This window comes from Schistocerca gregaria, chromosome 6 (genome assembly GCF_023897955.1).
Source record: "Schistocerca gregaria isolate iqSchGreg1 chromosome 6, iqSchGreg1.2, whole genome shotgun sequence".
In the NCBI taxonomy this organism is placed as follows: Eukaryota; Metazoa; Arthropoda; class Insecta; order Orthoptera; family Acrididae; genus Schistocerca; species Schistocerca gregaria.
Window position 1 is genome coordinate 299,020,279 of NC_064925.1, and position 25,382 is coordinate 299,045,660.

Genomic DNA, 25,382 nt, shown 5'->3' on the forward strand with positions numbered 1-25,382 from the left:
CGCTTGTGTGAATGTGTGTCTGTTTTCTACTACAGGAGGACACTGTCCAAAAGCCATAATATTTTTGCTGTCTTTCTCATTGTGCCTGTCTGAGACTCAGCGCCTTCTCTATACGATAAGTAGCAATCTATCCTTTCCATACTGTTGTCATTCCATCCTGGATTTACGTTATTTCATTTCAAGAAAAAACTTCTTTTCAATAGCTTTTCTGTGACAACATTCTGGCAGTGAAATGAATCAATGAGCTGTCTCACTTTCATATTTTTTCCAATCAAATCAACACAAATCAGGTCACAATGGGAAACTTTTTAATAAAAAAACAGGCCATTATAAACAATATAATATTCTATTTACACAAGAAATTCATGTAAAAACATACACACAACAATTTTTCATGTACAGTCTTCACTAGAGGAACAGGCTATTCACTGTTTCCACATAATTAGATTGTAATCACCTCAACACACATGCCTAGATATTTTGAATGATCTAAAACATTCCATTTGGCTGAGTTAACTTCTTACCCATGTTATGTAAGCTTTCAAACTGACATAAACACCCACGACAATTCTTTATCATCCAATTCGGCAACTGTTGAACATAAAATTCATTCAGCATAAATTATATACAAGAATTTACAATAAATATTAACAACATAATTACAAGATGCAATGTCCCAAATTTCTATCATCATTTTCTGTAATATAGTTACAGCCAAAAATGGACAATTAAGTTTTCTTGAAAATATGGCATGTTTCGACAGTACTAGTGATGTGGCATAATAAAAACACATTTTTTCTGCATGTACATCCTCTTGAATCTTACATTCTCTAATAAAACTTCTGAAGAGGGAATGCACAAAAAGAGCTTGTTACCTATCAAAATAAAAACTCTCACGAAATAAGAATACAGCACAATGTATCAATTACGATGTTCAACATGAACATGCAATCACTTGTTTTATACTTCAACACGTGAAAAAATCATGTCATCCCTTTTAATGAAAGTATAGCCATTCTGATATAATGCTGCTGAAGTCTGCATATTATCACCAAAATCTGTGACCTCTCGGCACATTTAACTTTGCTGATTCAATATTTTATTATTTTTTCTGTGAAGAACAAAAACTAAAATCTCACTCTCATTAAAATTGGGGAAATAAAAACTATTTTCTTATTTTAAAAAAAAGTGTAAAACAGTAGCACCTATAAAAGAAACTTTCAAAATTGCTGTTGTGTTTATAAAATAATACAGAAAGAATGCTCTCAATTTTTTGCACAAGAACAAAAAGTTAATGTGTGTCAAAATCATAACAAAAATAAATGTTTGTACTGTTCAATACAAGTCACAGCTATGATATCGCAAAAGTACAATTAATCTTCAGGGCAATGGAAAGTTATTTAGATGATACAGAGAGATGTGCATATTGTACTGTCTACCAATTAACACTGAGACAGGCTTTCCACAGGGCGCAATATTTCATTCTATTTCATACATGTGACAAGTTGAAAGCTGCAAATATTCCACAACACATGCCCACAACAAACCAACTTCTCTCAAATTTTACACCATCCAACAGCGCAGAACTTCAGTCATACAAAACTCAATGTATTATTTAACCGCAATGCAACTTTAGGTAGCACAAGGCACATTTTAAAACTAATGGCAAACTGAAAGTGTATATTCCAACACATACACACTTTCAAAAAACACTTTGAAGTGATCTGCATCACAGTTAAAATTCCCCGGTGGTTATTCTTGCAACACTTCCAGTATCAATACAATATGCAACAGCCTATGAGCATCCTACAACAATGCAAGGCCAGATTCACAAATTTAATTCTTTTCAACGAAGGAATGAATGTTGTCCTCCTTATAAATCTCAACAGCTGGAGTAACAGCAACTTTTAGACATGAAACATTTATGTTATAAAGTTCCTGGAAATGTGTCACAAGAATATAAGCTGATACATTTAATGGACGTCTGATCACCAGTTAAAATCATTTTGTTGTGTAACTGGCTTGCAGTACATGATAGTTTGCATCATCAATATCTGGATGTATCACTAATAACCATTCTTCCATATAAGGAACTTTCTTCAGGAATTTCTTCAACTAATTCTACCACTGCTATACTCTTCCACTATGTCGACTTGACTTATCCAATGATTCTGATGAATGACCAGAACTCAGTGCTGATCCTGAAAATTTAAAATAAACTGTTCATTTACATGCATAGTGCAGTCCAAATGTTTCAATATATGCAACTGAAAATGACAGAGCTAGTGAGCACACTTTTAAACTAACAATAATTCAACTAATAACTGTTCACAACAATAACTTTAAAATAAGATATTTAAGAAGGTAAAAACTGCATACATCTCCAAGAGATACAGACACATGCAAAAGAAAGAGAGGCACCATGTGGTAATGGATTGAGAGCTAGGGGTTTCTAGACTACAAAAAGACATTCAATAGGTACAATGCCGAATCATTGACAATGGTCATTCAATTCCAAGCAAATTTCTCATCTATAATTTCCCAATATTATTGCATACGAGGTGTGATTGGAAAGTTTTAAGAATGGATCCCTACTGCTTACTGGTTGAGCGGGCAGGTACACGGAAAGTGGGAAGTGAGTCATTGCCTTGTCCTTGAACACCCTCTGACAGGAAACTGCATTTCGTTTATTCAGTTCATTGTGGCAGTTGGTTGAGTGTGAGTCTGTTAGGTCTTGTTGCTAGATTCTGTCTGTGTGAAAATGGACGTAAAAACGATGCAACGAGTTTGTGTGAAATTTTGTTTTAAAACCAGGAAATCAGCTTCTGGGACTTACAAGCTATTAAAAATAGCTTTTAGAGATAATTGTATGAGCCAGTCAAATGTTTTTGTCTGGGTCAACAGATTTAAAAATGGCCGCAAATCATTTGAAGATGAACCACAGTCCAGCCATCCTTCCACCTGAAAAACGAATGAAAATGTTGTGAAAGTTCATGACAGTGCGCTCTGATCGTAGACTTACAATTAGGGAGATTGCTGATGAACTTTATTTAAATTTCTATGCAGTTCAGTCAATTTTAACTGAAGATCTGAACATGCATTGACTTGACTTATCCAATGAGTGTCCGCAAAATTCATTCCAAAAGTGTTGTCAAGTCACCAGTGACAATACCAAATTGAAGTGTGCCAAGAACTGATTAATTGGACTAAAAATGACAGATTTGTTGAATAGGGTAATTACAGGTGATGAATCATGGGTATATGGATATGATCCTGAAACCAAAGTGCAGACTTCACAGTGGAAGGCTCCAGGTTCACCACGATTGAAATAGGACAGCAAAGTTGGTCAAACGTGAAGACAATGTTGGTGATTTTTTTTCCATTCTACCGGTATTGTGCATCATGAATTTACCCCTAAGGAACAGACAGTTAACCAGAAATACTATAAATATGTTCTTGAGCATTTGCGCGAATAAGGTGTGGAAGAAAAGGCCTGCATTGTGGAAAGACAAGAGTTGGGTGCTACACAATGACAATGCTCTGGCTCATTGTGCCTTCTCCATTGTTGAATTTTTGACCAAATTCAAAATTCCTGTGCTTCCACAACAGCCATAGTCACCTTATTTGGTCCCTGCAGACTTCTACCTGTTTCCTAAACTGAAATTTTCACTGAAAGGGAAGCAATTTGACTCCATTGAAGACATCCAGGCAAATACAGAGAGCGTCCTTAACACACTTCAGGAAAAAAAGATTCTAGGAATGTTTCCAAAAGTGAAAACACTGTTGGAGTCAGTGTGTTCAGTCAGAAGGGGACTATTCTGAAGGAGATTCATCACAGTAACATGTAAGTACCACCATTGTACAATTGCAGGCCCATTCTTCAAACTTTCCACGTATGTACGTGCTATTAGTGGCTTAGGAGACTAATCTGCCCATAAAACATGCATCTACATATTTTGCACCAAATCATAGATAGGAGATGATGTGGCTGATTTGTCAAGTTTCTCTTTTTCAAACTTCTACTTCCCTTCTTCTTTGATCATGTTAAAACAGATCAATTCCAACTGATGTGGTTCATTGCCAGTGGTTGCAATCTTCTGTTGTATCATCACAAGTATTTGGAATTATGTCTGTATTCATCATCATCATGAGTCAGTTTTTGTAGCACTTTAAAGGAGCATCATAATATTTTCTGAAGGTGCGAGTTCACCATAGTGCATTTATTGAGGAAGTGTGCCATCACTCATGTTCAGAGATAGCCAATCCATCTGGCCTGTGACTAATAGTGGTGAAATCTATACTATTTATCTGTGACTTCATAAAAACAGTAATATTAGTTACGTAGTCTTTCCATTTGAACACAGACAGTTTTGTTCTGCTGGTACTCTGTAATACAGGGTGTCCCCACAAACGTGTTTACACTCTGAACTTGAATAACTGAAGAGGAATTAATAATAACTTCAACAAATTGTGATTATATGGTGCTCTCATGACTAGTGTGTGTAGCCAGTCTTTTGTTTTTCTTTTGTTTATTTCAACTGCTAACAACTACATGTGAACAAGATGACTGCACACTTGTCTTGGAGCAAGGAAAAGTGGACTGTAAAGTGTTACTGGATATGTGTAAACATGTACAAAGGGCAGAAACAATAGTGGGCACAGTTTGATACTGTGCCACAACAAGTGTGAAAATAATGAAATTATGTGACAAATTTGAAAGGGAAGGGAGTGTGCGCATGATCTTCAGAAGGGCTGGTATGGCAGGAAGAAATCAGTAGAGAACAAAAGAGGAGCTGTCACAAGATCCCAAAAGAAGTCAATACAGAAAGCTGCACATGAATCAGGTGCAGGCAAATCAAGCATTCATCGCATTTTAAAGCGAACAATGTGGAAATCCTATTGTCCCAGGTTGCTTCACGCAATGAATGAGGATGATCCAGATAGCCACCACAAATTTTGTGAACGGATCTGTGGTGATGAACAGATGACTGGAGTCATTGTTTGGTCTGATGAGGCAACATTTAAACTTATTGGGACCATCAATTGTCATAATTGTATGTACTGAGCAGGAGATGACCCATGTGTTGTGGAAGAATGAACTGTTAATCTTTCTGGGTTATCAGTGTGGTGTGGTATGGTACGTCTGCAAGAGGACTTGTGGGGCCATTCAGTTTTAAGGAACAGTGACAGGTGTCAAGCACCTTCCCATGTCGCAGGAACAAATTGTACGCCTTCAACAGTAAAACATCATCAGTAAAGTCACGACCACCTACGTGACTTAAAGATCAATAGGTTCTGTTATTTTTGTTTGAGTTATTACCGTTGAAATAGTGTAAACTCATTTGAGGGACACACTGTATACAATACATTATTAAATCATTTTTGGTGAAATACTGAACAAAAGTCTCAACCACTGTCAGCTTATATTTAAATCATTCTTTTTTTCCCTTGATTAGCTGACATTCAATCATTTCAAACCTTAACATACATTTACCTTTTCTTCGAGTGTCAATGAGAGAACTCAGTTCCAAATGACATAATGTACCATATATTACCTCCTGGGTATCAAAGAAGCCTATCCTTCTACATAACTGCCAAATTACTTCGCTCCCATCTTTCATTTCATTATTCCAGTTCTGTCAATTTTACTTTATTAAACTTATCTATCTTTCTCCCATTCCTAAAAACTTCTTTTCTAATTTCATCTCTTATGGGTAAAATATGATTGTTTTTTAATACAAGCTGTGTGACAGCTATTTCTATACTACCGGCTAGAATTAACATATTCTGACATGTAGCATGAGGTCATTTTTGTTTATCATGGTAATTTGTTGACAGAGAGAAGTGAATTTAATAAAACATTCTTATGAAGATACGTCAAAATGTAATTGAACTTATACCTTATTTGAAAAATTGTGCAGAAAATAATATCCAGAACTTTTCAGTACTGTTACCTTGCCTTTGGCCTATGTGTTTCTGCCTTCTATAAACTTACACATACCGGTATGCCATTTTTGCATTTTGGTATGTGGCAGAGCAATCAAGTGCCTTTAAGAAAAATAAATAATTAATAATCTAATGAGAAAATGACTTTGCTACATTCCAGGGTCCTCTAGAATCTCAAAATCAATTTTATGAAGTGACTGGTCATTGTAGGAGTTAGCATACGGATGTTATAAATGAAAACAATGTTCAAAAAGTCGCCAGAACTGTGAATAAACTCCAGACTACTAATTGCCAACAAGTTCCCTGTTATAAAGTGTGAATAACATTTGAATGCAAGTTTCAAATAACTGGAAGCACCACTGCTATCGTAGATGGTGGAGTTTACTTTAAATAAAAAAAGAAGATAATAAAAAAAATGTTTCTTGTGTGAGCAATAACAATTCATACAATGCTGGCAATAGTATCAATTTGGCACTCATTAACTAACATATCGCCACACAATTACCATTAATGGTACCTTTTTTCCCTAACCAACGTCACTATACATTTCACACATCGGCTCTTCTAAAAGTTATTGGCAGCTACATTCCAAGCATATTTTATGAAACACAAACATGTTAAGTACCATATATTATTATACACAATGAGTACTTCACAAACCAATTTCGTACACAGTAATATGTTACTGTGTTAAAATCTTTGTATGGAGTTGTTAGATATTACTTTAGCAAGCCGGGAATTGAACTGTGAACTTTAATTTATTTAGATCTTTTTTACTCTCACATTCATTTTGAAACTCTTGTTAAGTTCACATGCGATTGATGAAGACTAATACCAGATTCAAATCCAGGTAAAAGCCTTTGATGAATATCTTTTTCTAATAAACATCCAGACGACAATTAGACCACTCTTCATTTTCCTTCTTAGTTGACTGAGAACGGCACGGCCATACTCACTCTGCAATTGCAACAAAGTGAACTGAAACAGCAGCTCACACATTTTATAGTTGGAACGAAATATATATCTCTGAACACACACACATGAAAATAACTTTTCTGCTCCGAACCTGACAAGTGAAAATAATAGTTAAATTAACTTCTAGGTCACTTTCAGTAAAGAGTAACAACTAAAATCAAGACTGCTTCAATAATATTTTGGCTTGGTGTATTATTTATTGATCAACTGCATGCATGACTACTGATTAAGGTCCATGTAGGGAAAACTAATGACAGAAAATAAATTGTCTCCTTAAATATGCAGTGGCAAAAAGTGCTTTTAGAGATGTCAGTGTAAATAAATTTGGATTTTCTTATTTCAACGTGTAGAAGTTAAAATGCACTGTCACATGAGTTTAAAACAAATTACAATGACATTGTTATTTATATCATAACACTACAGCCATATCTTACTATTTAAAAGTGTTTATAACATAAAGGATCATCAAAATAAAATCAAAGTCAAACACAGAAAAAAAAGTTATATCAGGCAGCAGCAGAGACAGAAGAAACAACAGGTGACACAAATAACAGATTTCCGAACCTGAGGTACTTTTCACTAGGAAGGAAGGCAGGAACAAATGAATGAATGGAGGTAGATTATGTGTTGATTCCCCATTGGCAACAAGGTCATTGGAGATAGAACACAACCCACAGATTGGGCAAGGATGATGATAGTAGTTGGATGTGTCCTTTTGAAAGGATCCATACAATCTTTGCTCCTTCTAGAGATAAGTTCACTGCCTTAACCACTGGCGCTTCTTGCTGGGTAAAGATTTATGTAAATAAAACTTTCAATGACCATTTAATAGCATGATTCGGCACCTGCATACAAGGGAAATGAGGGAAACGGATGAATGGGGGGGAAAAAAAATTAAAAGTTGGCACCAGATATGATAGGAAAACAACAAAAATTAGAAGTGACACAGAGAACAGTTGGGAAGTATGAGATCAAGAGATGGGCAGTCTGAAAACATTAAAGTATATAAGCCAAAAACTGCCAGAAAAGGAAGAAAGTAAAGGAGCTGAAAAGCTGGCGGTGAAGCTGGAAAGGAAAGACAAGGGAAGCAACCAAACAGAAATACGGTAGAAGGGAGAAGAAAAGAAGATGGATTTTGACATGAGCAGTTAGCAGAAACTGGAATTAGATAGGTAGTGTGTGAACACAGAATGTGCCACACAGGAAGTTCTCACCTGAGAAATTCAGAGTTCTGCGGTATGGGTGGTGGTATCAAGAATCCAAATTACCTTCACAGTCAGACAGGAACTAAAGGATACTGCTAAAAGTTGAAAAAAGCACTTAATTGCAGAATACTGTGTGTTACTGATACAGTTTGTTTTCAGACATAAGTTCACCACACAACTTTGGACGTGGAAATTTCATTTCCACCAGTTTACGGTTATCATGGTCTATTTGACTTATATTCCTTTCTCCTTGTACATTTCTCTTTTATATATGGGACTCCTCTTCTTTACTTTGCAGTTGTTGACTGTTCTCACTGTTAACTTCTCACTTCAAGGTTTATGACAGTTAATATCTGTCTCAACATTTCCTGCCACATCTCTACCAACCTACAATCCTACACGACTTTCTTACATAATCCCTTAATAGTCTCATTTTTCCCAAGCCTCTCTCTTCTTTTATACAGTAAGGGAATGGTTCTTTTGTCCTGTGTCTGCTGCAGCCTTTCAAGTTGACTTGTTTAATATAAGGTTATCACATATTGGTGGACAGTTTTACTAAATAAAACACTGCTTACATTGGCATTCAAGAGAGATATGCATCTAAAAGTTTCAACAAACAAGAAACTTAGAAACAAACACAAAGCATTGAAATAATTCACCCTACAAGCAAACATTTAGTACAAATCATGCTAAAACATGCAAATATTCAAAACTTCTTAAGCGTGTATACACTTGAATATTGGAATGTTGAAACCATGTCTCATGTGATGCAACTGATTTCTGCATGCAAGATTTAACGTACTTTTTGAGCCTGGCAAGGTAAACATTTACAACAAGAAGTAGCACTAACCCAGTGTATAAAAGGAACTTCAACTTTAATAATAAAATTAAGCATTTAATTACTTTGTGAAAGGTGAGAAAGCAACATCTTGATTAGTACAAGCAATTTACAGATAGTAACAATAGAATTAAAATATTAGTAACCTTGGAAAGAAGTTATCAATCTGTGGCAGTTTCGAGAGTGCTCCAGAATTGACGAATTTTTGAAAAATTCTTCCTTCCTTCATGCAGCAATACAATAAGAAAAAACATTAACATGCAAGATATTTTAAGTATAGACTAAATAAAAATAAATTTTCAAACCTTTAGAATCACGAGGGCTTTCTCTGTGTACAGGAGGCAAGGGTCTAAAGCCAGAATGTGGGTCATCCCAGCGACTAAGTTGTCGTGGAGGTGGTGGATAAGGTGCAAGTGGAGGAGGTGGTGGTGACCTATGGTGAAACCTACGAGGCGGTGAATCATCATCGTCATCATACTCATGAGGTGAAAGGGGGGGAGACTGGTCGTAAGGTGAAAAGTCACCTCTAGCCTCAGGAGAATAGCGATGTGGGGGTGGAGGTGGTGAGGACATGCGCCCTAATGGTGGAGGTCGTCTATCACCTGGAAAAAGGGGCGGAGGTGGTGGTGGAACAAATGGTGCACCTGGGAGGGGTGGTGGGGGCATGAAAACTCCTGGGGGAGGAATGCCCATGAAAGGAGGTAGTGGCTGACCAGGGATCAGCGGCGGGGACACAGGATGTCCATCGCGGTCACGATGCTGGAATGAGGGATCCTGCATTTCTTGCATCCCCATGTGGAGAAACGAGGTAGGAAGCTCGCCATTTGAATCAGCTCCTTGCAATCCTATGAACATAAGATGGAAATGATTTATTATCATCAAATAAAATATATGTTATTATTTGAACACTTGTAGCGTGCTATTTTTATGTAATGAAGTACATTTAAGAATAGCTATATCTTATAGATTTATATGAGTGAAATGACTGGAAGCTCAAATAATTTGTGTCCCATGAACAAGAAACATTGAACATGCTCTCCCATACTGGCAACTTTTAAACAAAGGGGCTTTCACATTATAAAGATGACACTCATAGTAATGAAAGGTTTCTGAAGTCAGTTGAGTGCATTTCTGAAAAGGTTCTTCTTGAAGGCAACAATATTTAAAGCCTTTCTTAAGAATGTTTAACTTCTAATATTAAGATCTACACAACATTTTAACAGAAAAAAGCCTGCACCATTTCAGCCCTTCTCTTGGTCTATTCATTATTCCATAATCCAATGTTAGTACGTGCTTACAGGATGCTGAATTTTGCGTATCCATAAAGTATTACTGCCAACACACCTTTTTTTTTTTTTTTTTTTTTTTAACTTACCAGGTGGTAGCGAGCCGACTTAACAAATGTGCAGATGCTAAGGTATACTAGTTATCTGAAAATTCTGTTTTCATTTGATGAAAGAGGAGAGTAAATGGTGGGATTAAATGCAATGTTACAAGTATTGGACAGAAAAGCCACCCAGAACCCCAAGACAGGAACAGGGCAGAAGCAATGGCTATCGATCAACCTGAAGTGACTAGAAGGGGTATTGTACCTTACAACTAGATAAATCTATGGAAGACAGGTCTTTGTGTAATAAACTGTCAAACTTTGACACCTCCCGAAGTACTACTTACACATTAAACGTAACATGCTGCAAAATATTCTACACGATAACAAGAGGAGGATATTGCTGGGAACAACACTTACTATCAGTAAAGCTGGTAACAAGACAAACAGTATGTGTGAATAGGAACAGCATGTTAATGCATATATAACGTCCTGAGGTGATTACACTGAAGGTGAGGGAGGCTTTGTTGTGAACAGGTAGCAGCTATGGGGGTACTGAAAACTTTTGTGGGTTTCCTCTGGTCATATGGTATAACAGAATTATAAGAGGGGTGGAAGTTAATTTTGAGGAAAGTGGATTGTAGAGTGTAAGGAAGTTAAATGTATTTTAGAAAAGATGAGGTTTGGAAGGACTGACTAAGGAAACCACTGACGGCGATCTGTAATTTGCTTCATAAAGGATATATTCTTCATTTATAAGGTAAATATTTTTGACATTTAACAGGAAAAACATGAACTATATTTAGCAGATATTTACAAGTAATTCACACTGAAGCCATTACATTGGTGCTAAAAGCAATTACAACATCTTGTTTTAAAGTCTAAGAGTTGCAATTTTACACTGTTTGTGTTTTGGACTACGTACAAGACATGGTTTTTTAAACTATTTATTCTCTTTTATTTATAGTATTTGTTAATTCTATTGTCAATCAATTTCAAAGAACAAGAGTCTTTGCCTATCTAGGGCTAACCAATGTGTTACACACCTACATGCGTATTACATTGTCATAAACCAGCATCATAGGAGACAAACCCTTTTATGCTTTGACATAAATGCAACACATTGGATATGTGAAGAATAACTAAGGGAATAAATAATTTTTATTCACCATACCACGATATTTAGACCTGATGTCATCTCTTCCAGCACTATGTAAACACCACCAAATACAGCACATTAGCTTCCGAAGCAGTGAATCTAGACTGTGAAGCCTTTTTGTCAGCCATTACAGCTCATGTCACACCATCTCGCCAGCCAGTAACAGCAGATATTCAGAGTGATAGAACATGTGATGCAGTCAGGCAATGGCAATATCATTGGTAAGTAGCGTGAATATACAAATAACACAAGTTAATGATTTAATTTAATACAAGAAAGGCTAAGTTTTCAAATATAATACTTATTGTCAAAAAGCTTTTGCTTTTTTTTCTGAGCATGTTGGTAGGAAGGATCCAATTTGAGTAGCAGAATATTTCTGATGAGCCCGCTTATAAATTTCACTGCTATGCACTGAACAGTTTGTAGATTACTTGGCTGAAGACATGTTCCATCAACTTTTGCGTAAAAAGGCCAGTTACATGTGAAATTGCTCAGGAACTCACTTTGCACTTGTTTTTTGAAGGATAATACTTTTGCCAACTTGTTACACAATTCGTAATAAATGAAAGAGTTAAAAGAAATATGACAAGCTAACTTTCAAACTTGGTCTTCATTAGCATGTGTTACCACTTAAGATAAGAAACACAAATGTGCCAGTAAAATATTAAGTAATGGAATAAATGGCTGGTCTTTTCGGCCCAAATTTTTTCTAAGTGCCTGGTCTTCAATGTTAAATTTTGAATGAGAGTCTAACACTCCCGTGATTTAAGAAATAAATTGCACATTCTCACACCTAACATAATTCATCTTGTTTAAAATATTCGTAATATTTACCCACTGCCCGTTTGAAATGTAAACAGTTTTGACGTCACGCTCATGGAAACAAGGCCCCATGAAAAAGATACATCTAAAGCAGTTTGGTGTTATAAAGTGCTGCATAGTCTGTGGCACAATTTGCTGTCGGCAGATGCTTGTGTGTGCACTGTGTTTTGTTGTTCTAAATGGCACATTTTCTTTGTAACTCAAGTTTCATTTCAGTGTTATTATCTCGTTTACGTTTTATTGCTTCAGTAGAGGGATAAAATAAAATTCTTTGTTAGAGTATCGGTTCTTAGCAGTCAAAATTATAAAAATTTAACTGAAATCGAAAATAATGAAAATTTCCCGGAGTTCTACAAAAGTCTCACATTTTTCCTGGAAATCTCACGGATGAAAAAATTTCCCCGTTTTTTTCCAGATTTCCCAGTTGTTCCGGGGTGTATAAACATTTTCAAATTTGCTTCAACTCAATACAAGGTAATTTGAAACTTTTCAACATGACAAAATTACATTGGAAAAATGATGTTCTTATTTTCATCCTCAATCAATAGATGCGACGATACTACAAAAAAATCTCTGCAATAAAAATGATACTAATAAAAACACTCCCAAATTGCATGAAACAAAGGGCACACATTATTTCTCTTATACCCTGTCCTGTTCCTTGACTATTTTGGATGAAGTACCTACTTAGACCCATAAAAGTCTCATTTCCTATGACCAATTCCTGGGTGCTTACACTGGTATTTTTGTTGCACTATCTATGGATCAACATCTTCACTATATAGTGAATAGGAATCTCTCTCTTCCGTAATACTGTTATCATATTTATTATACATTTAATAAGACTAATATATGTAAAGTCATTGACTGGAAACTGGTGCATGGCACTATCTACTGGTATAATATTGTTTAGTATTTGGAAGCTTAATTTCCTGTAACCAAAGGAAAATTCACTCGGAAAAAAAAAAGAAGAAGAAGAAGAAGAAGAGAGAGAGAATAACTAGTCAGTATTTATAATGTTCACGAAGTGAAATTCCAGTACTTCTGACAGACACAAAAAAGTAAAAACACTATTTCTTGCTTTCAGGTATATTAGATACTTCTCCAGAGAGGAAAGAGGGATATGTTGGTGAAGGTTAAAAAAGGAAGCGCAGATCTCACAGCATATTCACTTTTAAATGCATCTACAGGCAGCTTTGGAATTTCAACTTCTGAAAGAAAGTACTGGTCTGTTATTCTGTATCTTTGTAATTTCATAGAAACTCAACTTCATGAAACCAACCCTTGGAGCCAATGTGTTCATATGAAATGGACTGCTTGGTGTTATACAATATGCTTACCATGAACAAAATCTAAGAATGTATACGTACTGTCACCAACTTTGCCACTTTCCGAGCTGTTTTGTGATGTATTTGTAATGTTCTTCTCCACTACAGTGAGGCGGTTCCTTAACTGTCCAGCCTCTTGACGGCTTTCTTCCAACCTTCGCTCTGCTTGGCGCGCTGCAACCTGTTCGCAAGAAAATAATGTTTGATCATCACTGTTTATGTCATACTTTTTCTTAAAGCTCTTCAACTTTTTTTCATTTTTTGTAATTACCCACTGTTCACAATACATTTAGGTCTGAACTGCAAGAGATTGTTCAAACTAATTAAAAACTCAATTACCAACCAGTAAAAATAGAATTTTAAGTGTGGAAATTTAAAAATCTGACCAGTCAGCAGGTGTGGACAAAGATCAGGAAATTCCCAAAAAAAGCAGACACACATCCTTCATGTAATATAACCACGATGAGCTTACCCAATTCTCATGAGCTTTCTTTTCAAGAGTTGAAATCTGACTTTTCAGACTTCGTTCCTGATCAATAATTTCCTTCTTCAATGTATCATTCTGCGACCTGAAATTTTAAATAATTTTTTAGCAACAAAAAGTACAAGCATAAAATCAGTTCACAAATTAACAAATCTACATTAATTCAAACAAGTTTTGTCAAAACTAAAAGCACACACTAAAAAAACTGGTAATCAGACTGTGAGTGTTTAAATCTGCACCCCTTGAATGACAAATTTGCTATCATTCACATATAAAAGTATAATTTAACACTTCTGGGAAAGTGGGAGGGGACAAACTCAACAGACTCTGCATGCACATTGAAGAAAAGATACTCAGATCCCATAAAATGGGGCAATGTTCAGAATTCCAGTTCATCCTAATTTTTCTGGAACAATTTTAATTTTGCACAAAATTAACTGGTGTCCCCGAACCATTTTTCAGAACAGCAAAATGTCGCAGATTTTGATTTTTTGTGGTGAGACCTTTTCCTTTTCAAACTAACCACCTGCCATGATACTATGCTTTATTTGCCCCAACCTTTTGAACTTTGGCATTATACTTTACTTGCACAGAAAAATTTTATTGGTCCTCAATGTCGATAAACTGACTTTTTCAGTAACTCATTTTGAGATGGTGTACCTCTTTCTTCAAGGAGCTACTATTTCGATGTACTGTTTGTCAGTGGCCAATGTTTTATATGTATGACCACCAATAGAAATGTTTGAGAAGGTATGCTGGATCAATGGGAACAACTTCCAGTAAACAGGACCAGGTCCATAAAACAGGTAGTGTCAATCGTCTCTAGACGGACAAAAGTTGTCCGTACTGTAGTTCCACTAAGTGTTAGATACTTAGAGGAGATAAAGCTGTCATCTTCATTAATGTAAATAGAACTATAGGAGATCCTTGAGCAGCTTTTACTCCCTTTGAAGAATCTGGCATTCAAATAGTGAATGTTCTTTACAACTCATTTACACTGTTGATTTGTTGCTGATTTGCAAATGTGGACAGTACACATGATAAACGTGTTGACAGTGTATTAGTTTGGAGTTGAATGCTGTCTTCTACAACTGTCCACCAATGCATGAACCATCATCATCATCATCATCATCATCATCATCATCATCATCATCTACAAGGATACTCTGCAAATTACACTTAAGTCTCTGGCAGAGGGTTCAGCAAACCACCTTCACAATAATTCTCTATTATTCCACTATCAAACAGCTTGCAGAAAAAATGAACACCTATATCTTTCCTTGCAAGCACTGATTTCCCTTATTTTATGATGATGATCATTTCTCCCAATGTAGATTGGCATCAACAAAATACTTTCGTATTCAGAGGAGAAAGTTGGTGATGGAAATTTCATGAGAACATTCCACTGCAGCAAAATATGCCTTTGTTTTAATGATGTCCAACCCAAATCCTGTATCATTTCAGTGACTATCTCCCCCCATTAATACAAAATGCGTTGTCCTTCTTTGAACTTTTTCAATGTACTCCGTCAGTCCCATTTGGTAAGGACCCCACACTGCACAGCAGTATTCTAAAAGAGGACGGACAAGCAAAGCGTAGGCAGTCTCCTTAGTAGATCTATTACATTTTCTAAGTGTCCAGCCAATAAAACACAGTCTTTGGTTAGCCTTCCCCACAACATTTTCTATGTGTTCCTTCCAAATTAAGTTTTGTAATTGAAACACCTAGGTATTTAGTTGAATTTACAGCCTTTATATTACATGGATTAATCGTGTAACTGAAGTTTAACAGATTCCTTTTAGCACTCATGTGTAAGACCTCACACTTTTCATTATTTAGGGTCAAATGCCAATTTTCATACCATTCAGATATCTTTTCTCAATTGTTTTGCAATTGGTTTGGCCTTCTGATGAGTTTACTGGATGATAAACGATAGCATCATCTGCAAATAACCTAAGATTGTCTCCTAAGTCGTTTATATAGACAAGGAAAAGCACTAAGCCTATAACGCAATCTTGGTGAATGCCAGAAATCACTTTTGTTTTACTTGATGACTTTCTGTCAATTACTACAAACTGTGACCTCTCTAATAGGAAATCATGAATACAGTGAGATAACTGAGACGATATTCTATAAGCATGCAATTTCACTACAAGCCACTTGTGGGGTACAGGCCTTTTGAAAATCTAGAAATATGGAATCAATTTGGAGTCCCTTCTATATAATCACCACCACCACCACCACCACCACCACCACCACATGCTCAATACCTCCTACCGTCTGAAGCATATTTCTGTACCACCCACACTATGTGTTATTCTGATGGGCAATCTAATGTGTCATAGCTTGTAACCAGACTACTGGAGGGTAATTACAGTTCACTTTTCAAGTCTTTTAACAGAATGGTTCACAAGAGTGGATGACAATCAAAACTAAAAGCCTACAATACATAGTAGGGAAGCAATGTTACAACTGTTATGGTTGATTTCTTCAAAATTTCCACCTTAATTGTTTTATATTACGATTTGCAGCAAGTTGCTTTTCTGAAAATTTATTACATACAAGGAAGTTATTGGCAAATAATATCTGCCTTGGACTTGTGTGTAGTTTTGTATGCTTCAAAGTAAGGGTTGGTAAATTAGTATAACTGACACTAAATGAGAGGACTCCACATATGTCAACTGAATAGGTTAAGGCGTATAGACAAAATTTACTGGGAAGAATGAATAAAATACAGGCTGGAAGGACTTGTTATGACCACAAAGAAAAGATACCCAAGGAAAAAAATAGCATAAATTGTGGTTCCTATTCTTATACATGAAGTTTTATCATTGAAAATTCTATTACAAAAACATTTTACAAATGAAATTTCACAATATGAAACTGGGACAAAACTAACTGTTAAAACCAGTTGTATGTACAACAAAGTATGAATTTCTCAAAAATATTCTGGTAAAAATTATTTTTACTGAAAATCACCCACATTCAACATTGTTAAGAATGGTTGTGTAAAGATTATACGAAACAAGTGAGTCCCTCTCCAATTTATTAAATCATCGTGACAATGCTTATGTCACAACTACATCATCATCTCGCCACACTGTTACTAAGGCATTATGGTTAGTTTGTAAGTAGAAATTACGAAGTCTGTTCAGGGATACAGTGAATACAGGTAATTTTTAATAGTGTAAGCTTACTATTTTATTCCAGTTTATGGAAGTTATTGATGCAGAGTTCCTCTGATGCAGCATGTAATGGATCTGGGAGATGTTTTATTTTCTACCGGATTTGTCGATACCAAATCTAATGAGGGAGGCTGTAAATGTTTTCTTATATTTTTTGCCAGAATATTTTTTTGTGAATTGTAATTTGCCTTATTTTATGCTAATTTGCTTATATGTTTGAGAGTGACAGCATATTGATTAATATTAGTAGATGTGACGAAGAATACCAAAGAGACTGGTTACAAGTGGAAGCTTGTGTGTTGTGTGAAATGTCTTTGACGGTGGAGTCGTCTTTGACCGTAGTCTGTCGGCAGTGAACTTTCGGTGTGTGTGACAGTGGAACAATGTGCATGTTGTCATTATAATAATTTGCTAGTGAACAGGAAAGATGAATTATGTTACTACTTTTTTTATAAAACATCAAGAAGGAACCACATTCGAAGAAATGGTATTTGAAGCACCAAAAATGAGGCAAACGCATTGAAGCAGGTCATTTCTGTAGCCGACAAAAAAGCATTGTGGAATCATACTTTCACTAGACGACTGGAGCCAACACAAAAAGACAAATATCATCTTGTAAACATTTCACTGAAAAAGTACTGTCACGAAATATGCTAAATTCAAGTATATAAAAAGTTTCAAAATAGACCCACTTGTTGAAGAATGTCATTATTTATACAATCAGTTTACAATTTTAGCAGGGATATAGTGCTATTGTATCTTCTTTCTCCTCCTTTATAAGATGTGTGCACAAATGTCTCACAGAAACATATTATTCTGAGTACAGCACTGCATATATAGTTGCCGAATCGGATGAATCAGGAAGGAGTAAAACAACAATAACAGCAGCATTTAACAACGTACACTTTTACAGCACTACAATCACTAGATGCATTTGAAACATACTTCAGTACAAACATATGCAAGTTACAAACATAACACATGGCTGTGTGTGTGTGTGTGTGTGTGTGTGTGTGTGTGTGTGTGTGTGTGTGTGTGTGTGTGCAAACTTAGTACTGTTTTTGTCCTGGAATTGCTGTTATTGTAGTACCCTTCAAATGAGCTTTCCTCACATTATGAACCATGATAGGTAGTCTGATGGTTGAGTGAGTGTCACTGTTAAATTCATCACGTATATGAAATTTTCTTTCATGAATGATTTGGAGCATATTACAAACACTGAAAATAAATTTAATTTTTTTGAGTTAAATATCCGTTTTGCAATATGCTTCTTCATTTTCATGTTAGTATTTATTCATAAGATTTGCCATGAAGTAATAAAATCAAACAATGAAATTTATTGAGAATCAAAAACTTGATACTTAACATGTTTATCATTTCATTACTAATATTTGATTATTTTGAGTAATAGTTACAACAATTAACATAATTCAATAATTAGATATATACATCCACAATGTCTACATTTCCTGCTTTGCACTTTGGTGATTATCTGCAAAACTACACCAATATAGCAACCAATGGTTGGTACTGAAAAAGCAGGTTATAGCACCCTGCTGCCTGGGAGACTAACGGAAAGTCAGCATATACAGGGTGATCTGTTCTTAACGCAACTGCTTCATGGACAATTTTTTGCCCCACCAGCAGCTAGCTGGCATTGGTGCAGGGTGAGAGTATATTTCCTCTCTGCTGCAAGACTCTTGTTTGTGTAGGATTGGCGTGCAGATAGCATATTTGTTGGACAACGGAATGCAGTGTATAGAGTGAAAATTTTCATGTGAAATGGCAAAATATGAGTATTCAATTCCCCAAAGAATATTAATGTATGATTTATATGTGTGTACAGAATCACTGTGTGTCACGAGCAGATTATTTAAAAAGGTATTTCCCATTGTTCAATTCCTAATCAGAATATAACTCACCGATTGATAAATAACTTTTGTGAAACAGGAAGTCTTCTTTATAGGAAACATAGGCAAGCACATACAGTGCTCAAAGAAGAAACTTTCAGTAACATTGGACATGCTCTGGGAAGGTCTCATAGAAAATCAGTTCGACATTTTGTTCAGTAAATGGGAATTGCCTATGGCTTTGTTCAAACAGCAACAAAGTTACTGAAGTTACAGCCCTATAAAATCAGTGCAATGCAAAAACTTAAACCAGGTGACACTGCAAAACGGGGTTCAGGTTATGTGGATAGATTCTGAATAGGAAGCATCACGGAGAGATCAACCCTCACCCAACTTCCTTTTTGGATGAATCATTGTTCCACCTAAGTGGATAAATTAAGTCACAAAATTTTCGTTAGAGCCCTGAAAAGAAGTATGGTGCCCTTTACCGGTGAAAGAGTAATAGGATTTTTTTTTCTTTCCAGGAAACACTTACCAGCAAGAGATTCAAGGAAAACATTTTGCGTCCTTTTCACTCACCAATTAACTGAGAGAGAATATGCTTTTGCAACCTTTCAGCTGGACTCTTGTGAAAGCACATATAGCCAACTTCTCATTATAGCAAATTCATGGCATGTTTCAAGACAGAGTTATCAGTAACAACATATGACCACCTCATTCCCCGGATTAACTCTTGTGATTTTCATCTTGGGGTATTAAAATATGAAGTATACAAGTGAAATACAAACACTTTAGATGAACTTAAATATAACATTTATCAAGAAATTGCTGCCATTTCTCAGAGGGAACTACATAGTGTACTGACAAGTTCCTACGCAAGTGTTGGAAATGGTTGAACAATGATGGAGGCAGTTCAAGCATCTCCGCGCTTAATAAATATGAGTAATTTACTTTTCTTTTTAAATGTTTAAAATAACTTATAAGCAAACCGTATTGTACTTAAAATATTAAAAGAAGAAAAGTTGCAACTAACCATATACCAGAGACGCTGGGATGCAGATAGGCACAATAAAAAGACTCTCACAATTAAATCTTTTGGCCAAAAGGCCCCCCCCCCCCCTCCACCCCAACACACACAAATGCACTGCAGTCTCAGGCAACTCAAACCACACTATGAGTAGCAGCACCAGTGCATGATGGGAGTGGTGACTGGGTGGGGGTAAGGAGGAGGCTGGGGCTGGGAGGGATAGTATGGTGGGGGTGGCAGACAGTGAAATTCTGAAGTGCTGCAGGTTAGACAGTGGGCAGAGGAGAGGTTGGTGGGGGGAGGGGGGGGGGGGGAGTAGTGGTAAAGGAGAGAAATAAAAAGACTGGGTATGATGGTGGAATGACGGCTGTGTGCTGCTGAAATGGGAATAGAGAGGGGGCTGGATGGGTGAGGACAGTGACTAACGAAGGTTGAGGCAAGGAGGGTTTTGAGAATGTCAGATGTATTGCAGGAAAAGTTCCCACCCGTGCAATATATATTTTTTAAAAAAAAAAAAAAAAAAAAAAAAAAAAAAAAAAACTGGTGTTGGTGGGAAGGATCCATATATGGCACAGGCTATGAAGGAGTCATTGAAATGAAGGATATTATGTTTGGCAGTGTGTTCAGCAACAGGGTGGTCCACTTGTTTCTTGGCCGCAGTTTGTCAGTGGACATTCATGCGGACAGACAGCTTTTTGGTCGTCAGTCCTACATAGAATGCAGTACAGTGGTCACATCTTAGTGTGCAGACCACATGACTGGTTTCACAGGTACCCTTGCCTTTGATGGGATAGGCGATGTCAGTGATCGGTCTGGAGTGGGAGGATGTATGGGACAGGTCTTTCATCTAGGTCTATTACAGGGGTATGAGCCATGAGGTAAGGGATTGGGAGCAGGGGTTGTGTAAGGATGAACGAGAAATGTCCTGCCCACTATCCTTCCCACCCCTCCAACAGTGGTATTCCACCACCCATCGAACCTACACAATATACACATCTATCCTTACCCAACCCCTGCTCCCAATCCCATACCTCATGGCTCATACCCCTGTAATAGACCTAGGTACATGACCAGTACCATACATCCACCCATCACTACCTACACCAGTCTAGTCACTAACATTACCTATTCCATCAAAGGCAGGGCTACCTGTGAAACCAGTCATGTGGTCTATAAGCTAAGCTGCAACCACTGTGCTGCATTCTATAGAGGCATGACAACCAACGAACTGTCTGTCCACATGAATGGCCCCCAACAAACTTTGGCCAAGAAACAAGTGAACCCCCCTGTTACTGAACACACTGCCAAACATGATCTCATTCATTTCAGTAACTGCTTCACAGATTGTGCCATATGGATCCTTGCCACCAACACCAGCCTTTCTGAATTGCGCAGATGGGAACTTTCCCTGCAATACATCCTACATTCCCGTAACCCTCCTGGCCTCAACCTTTATTAGTCTCTGTCCTCACCCATTTAGCCCCTTCCCTGTTCCCATTCCAGCATGACACAGCCATCATTCCACCACCACCACCACACCCAGTCTTTCTACTTCTCTGCTACTTCCCCCCCCCCCCCCCCCCCCTCCCTATCCACTCCCATGCCCTTGGTCTAACCTGCAGCACTTTTCTGTCCACCAACTCCACCATACTATCCCTCCCCCTCCCAACCTAACCTCCTCCTTACTTTATGCACTGGTGCTGTTGCTCGCAGTGAGGTTTCAGTTGCCTGAGACTGCAGTTGTGTGTGTGTGTGTGTGTGTGTGTGTGTGTGTGTGTGTGTGTGTGTGTGTGTGTGTGTGGGCGCGCGCACGCGAGCGGCCGGGTTGATGTGTGTCCATTGTTGACGAATGACTTAATGATCTGAATGTTACTTGCGTACACTGATCTGCAGTCTCAGCAAATTGCATTAAGTGCACCTGTTGTAATATCTACAGATTGACAAACAAAATATAAAAAAAGCAGTTCTGGTAGATCTTATTACAACAGTACATGTTTCATAGAATAAAACCTCTGATGGGTATGGATAAAATTTCCTCAAGCTCCCAGCCACATCAAATGGTTTAGCCTTGAGCTTTCAACCAAATGTTCTTCACTCATTGTCAAGTGGTGACTGTTGTGTGGCCATTGCTGTCATCCTTACTTATATTGCTCTGCTACTGCCTGCAACATAAGTGGTACTCACTACAGTAACCCCCCTCCCCATCCTTTTTAAGTAATCAGTCTTCCGAGTGGTTTGATGCGGCCCACCACAAATCCTTCTCCTATGACAACCTTTTTATCTCAGAGTAGCACTTGCAACTTACGTCATTAATTATTTGTTGGATGTGCTCCAATCTTTGTCTTCCCCTACAGTATTATCCTCCCGCTAGTACAATGGAAGTTGCTACCTAATGTCTTAAAACATATGTTATCATCCTGCCCTTTCTGATTATAAGTGCTTTCCATATACTCCTTTGCTCGCTGATTCTGTGGAGAACTTCCTCATTATTTACCTTACCAGTCCACCTAATTTTCAACATTCTTCTGTAGCTCAACATTTCAAATGCTTTGGTACTTTTGCATTCCAGATTTCCCACAATCAGTGTTTCACTACCATACAATTCTGTTCTCAAAATGTACATTCTCAGAAATTTATTCTTCAAAGTAAGACCTATGTGTGATACTAGGAGATGTCACTTGGCCAGGAATACCCTTTCTCCCTGTATTAGTCTGCTTTTTATTTCCTCCTTGCTCCATCCATCATGGGTTATTACGCTGCCTAGGTGGCAGAATTCTTTAATTTCTTCTACTTCATTATCACCAATTTTGATCCTAAGTTTGTTGCTGTTCTCATTTCTGCTACTTATCATTCCTTTCATCTTTCTCCGATTTACTTTCAATCCATATTCTGTACTTGTTAGACTGTTCATTCCATTCAGCAGATCCTATAATTCTTCTTCACTTTCACAAAGAATAGCAATGTAACCAGTAAATCTTAACATTGACATCCTTTCACCTTGAATTTTAATTCCACTCTTGAACCTTTCTTTTATTTAGATCACTGTTTCTTTGATGTGTAGACTGAGCAGCAGGCGAGAAAGACTTCATTACTGACGATAAAACATTTTTAATCTGTGCACATTGTTGTTGGTCTTACACTTTTATTGTTCCCTCTTGGTTCTTGTACATATTACATATTACCTGTCTTTGCTTACAGCTTACCCCTATTTTTCTCAGGATTTTAAAGATCTTGCTCCATTTTACATTGCCGAACACTTTTTCTGTGTCTTGCGTTTTTGGAGTCTTGCTTCCATTATCCACCGTAACATCACAACTACCTCTCTGGTGTCTTTACCTTTCCTACAGCCAAACTGGTCATCATCTAACAGATCCTCAGTTGTCCTTTCCATACTTCTGTATATTATTCTTGTCAGCAACTTGAATGCATGAGCTGTTAAGCTGATTGTGTGATAATTACTGGAATTCTCAGGTCTTGCTATCTTTGGAAATGTGTGAATGATGTTTTTCTGAAAGTCTTATGGTATATCGCCCATCTCATACGTTCGACACACCAATATGAATAACCATTTTGTTGCCACGTTGCCCACAGGTTTCAGAAATTCTGATGGAATGTTATCTATTCCTCCTGCCTCATTTGATTGAAAGTCTTCCACAGCTCCTCTAATTTCTGATTTAATATTGGATCCACTATCTCTTTCCTACTAACTTCTTTTTATCACATCATCTGATATGTCCTCCAACTCACAGAGGCCCTCAATTTACTCTCTTTCCACGTATCCGCTCTGTCTTCTGGATTTAACAGTGGAATCCGCATTGCACTCGTAATGTTACCTCCATTGCTTTTAATTTGCCAAAGGTTGTTTTGACTTTTTCCTATGCTGAGTCAGTCTTCTGACAATCATTTCTTTTTCAATTTCTTCACATTTTCATGTAGCAATTTCACCTTAGTTTTCCTGCACTTCTTATTTATTTCATTTCTTAGTGACTTGTATTTCAGTGTTCCTGAACATTTTTCTACTTATTTATTTAGTTGGTCAACTGAAGTCTTTCTTCTGTTACCAGTGATTTCTTTGCATACCTCCTTCCTTGTACCTACAATGTGTCTCCATTTTCAGAGATGCCCATTCCTCTTCAACTGAACTGCCTACTGAGCCATTCATTATTGCAACATCTCCAGCTTCAGAGAACTTCAAGCACACCTCTTCATTCCTTAGAACTTCTGCACCACACTTCTTTGTGCATTGGTTCTTCCTCTTCTTGAACTTGAGTACGCCTTATAATACAATATCTGATTCTGGAATCTCTGCCTGATCACAATGTAATCTAACTGTAATCTCCCTGTATAGTGTCTGCCTCCATAGCACAGCAGTAGTATTACTACCTACCAAGCAAGGGGGCCCGGGTTCAATTCCCAGCAGGGGATTGGGTGTTATTTGTCCTTCATCATCATGGGTAAGCAAGTCACTGAAGTGGCATCAACTAAAATGACTTGCAATATAGCGACCGACCCCGAAGGAGATATGCTGGCCAATAAATGCCATATGATCATTTTCATTTCCTTATACTACCTCTTTTTGTGATTCTTTAACAGAATATTCACTGTTACCATCTGATATTTACTGCAGAACTCCACTAGTCTTTCTCCTCTCTCATTCCTACTACAAGCCCACATTCCCCTGTACCCATTCTTCTACTCCCTCCCCTACAGCAACATTCCAATCCCCCATGGCTATTAGATTTTCACCTTCTTTTATGTATGGAATTACCCATTCAATACTTCATATACTTTCACTACCTATTCATCCTCTGCTTGCGACATTGGCATGTATACCTGAACCATTGTTGTTGGTGTTGATGTGCTGTCAATTCTGAAGAGAACAACCCTGCAACTTAACTGTTCACAGTAACCTGTCTTATCTTCCGACAGATGTGAACCCTACTCCCATTATACCATTTTCTGCTGCTGTTGATATTATCCTATACTCATCTGACCAGAAATCCTTGTCTTCTTTCCGTTTAACTTTACTGACACCCACTATACCTAGATTGGCAGAATACTGCAGAATCTTTTGCCAATGGAGAGATCATGATGACAATTTTTCAACTACAGGCCACAAGTCCTGTGGATACACGCTATGCGTCTTTAATGAATGTTTACTAATGTCTTCTGCATCCTCGTGCCATAGATGGCCTTTTAGAGGCATTTCCACACACCATGGGCAAGAGAGTGCCCT

The 25,382-nt window shown here is 37.2% G+C and overlaps 1 protein-coding gene across 1 annotated transcript in view; it reads right to left on the reverse strand.

The window, feature by feature from the left end:
- Positions 1–327: 327 nt before the first annotated feature.
- The window catches only part of LOC126279036 (transport and Golgi organization protein 1), a 195,293-nt gene continuing 170,238 nt past the window's right edge, over positions 328–25,382 (reverse strand). The window contains exons 13-16 of the mRNA XM_049979435.1: positions 14,073–14,169; positions 13,643–13,781; positions 9,270–9,809; positions 328–2,201 (exon numbers count right to left, since the gene is read on the reverse strand). Of these exons, the coding sequence (XP_049835392.1) occupies positions 2,131–2,201; positions 9,270–9,809; positions 13,643–13,781; positions 14,073–14,169 (847 nt within the window). The 3' untranslated portion in view covers positions 328–2,130. The remainder of the gene's footprint in view (positions 2,202–9,269; positions 9,810–13,642; positions 13,782–14,072; positions 14,170–25,382) is intronic.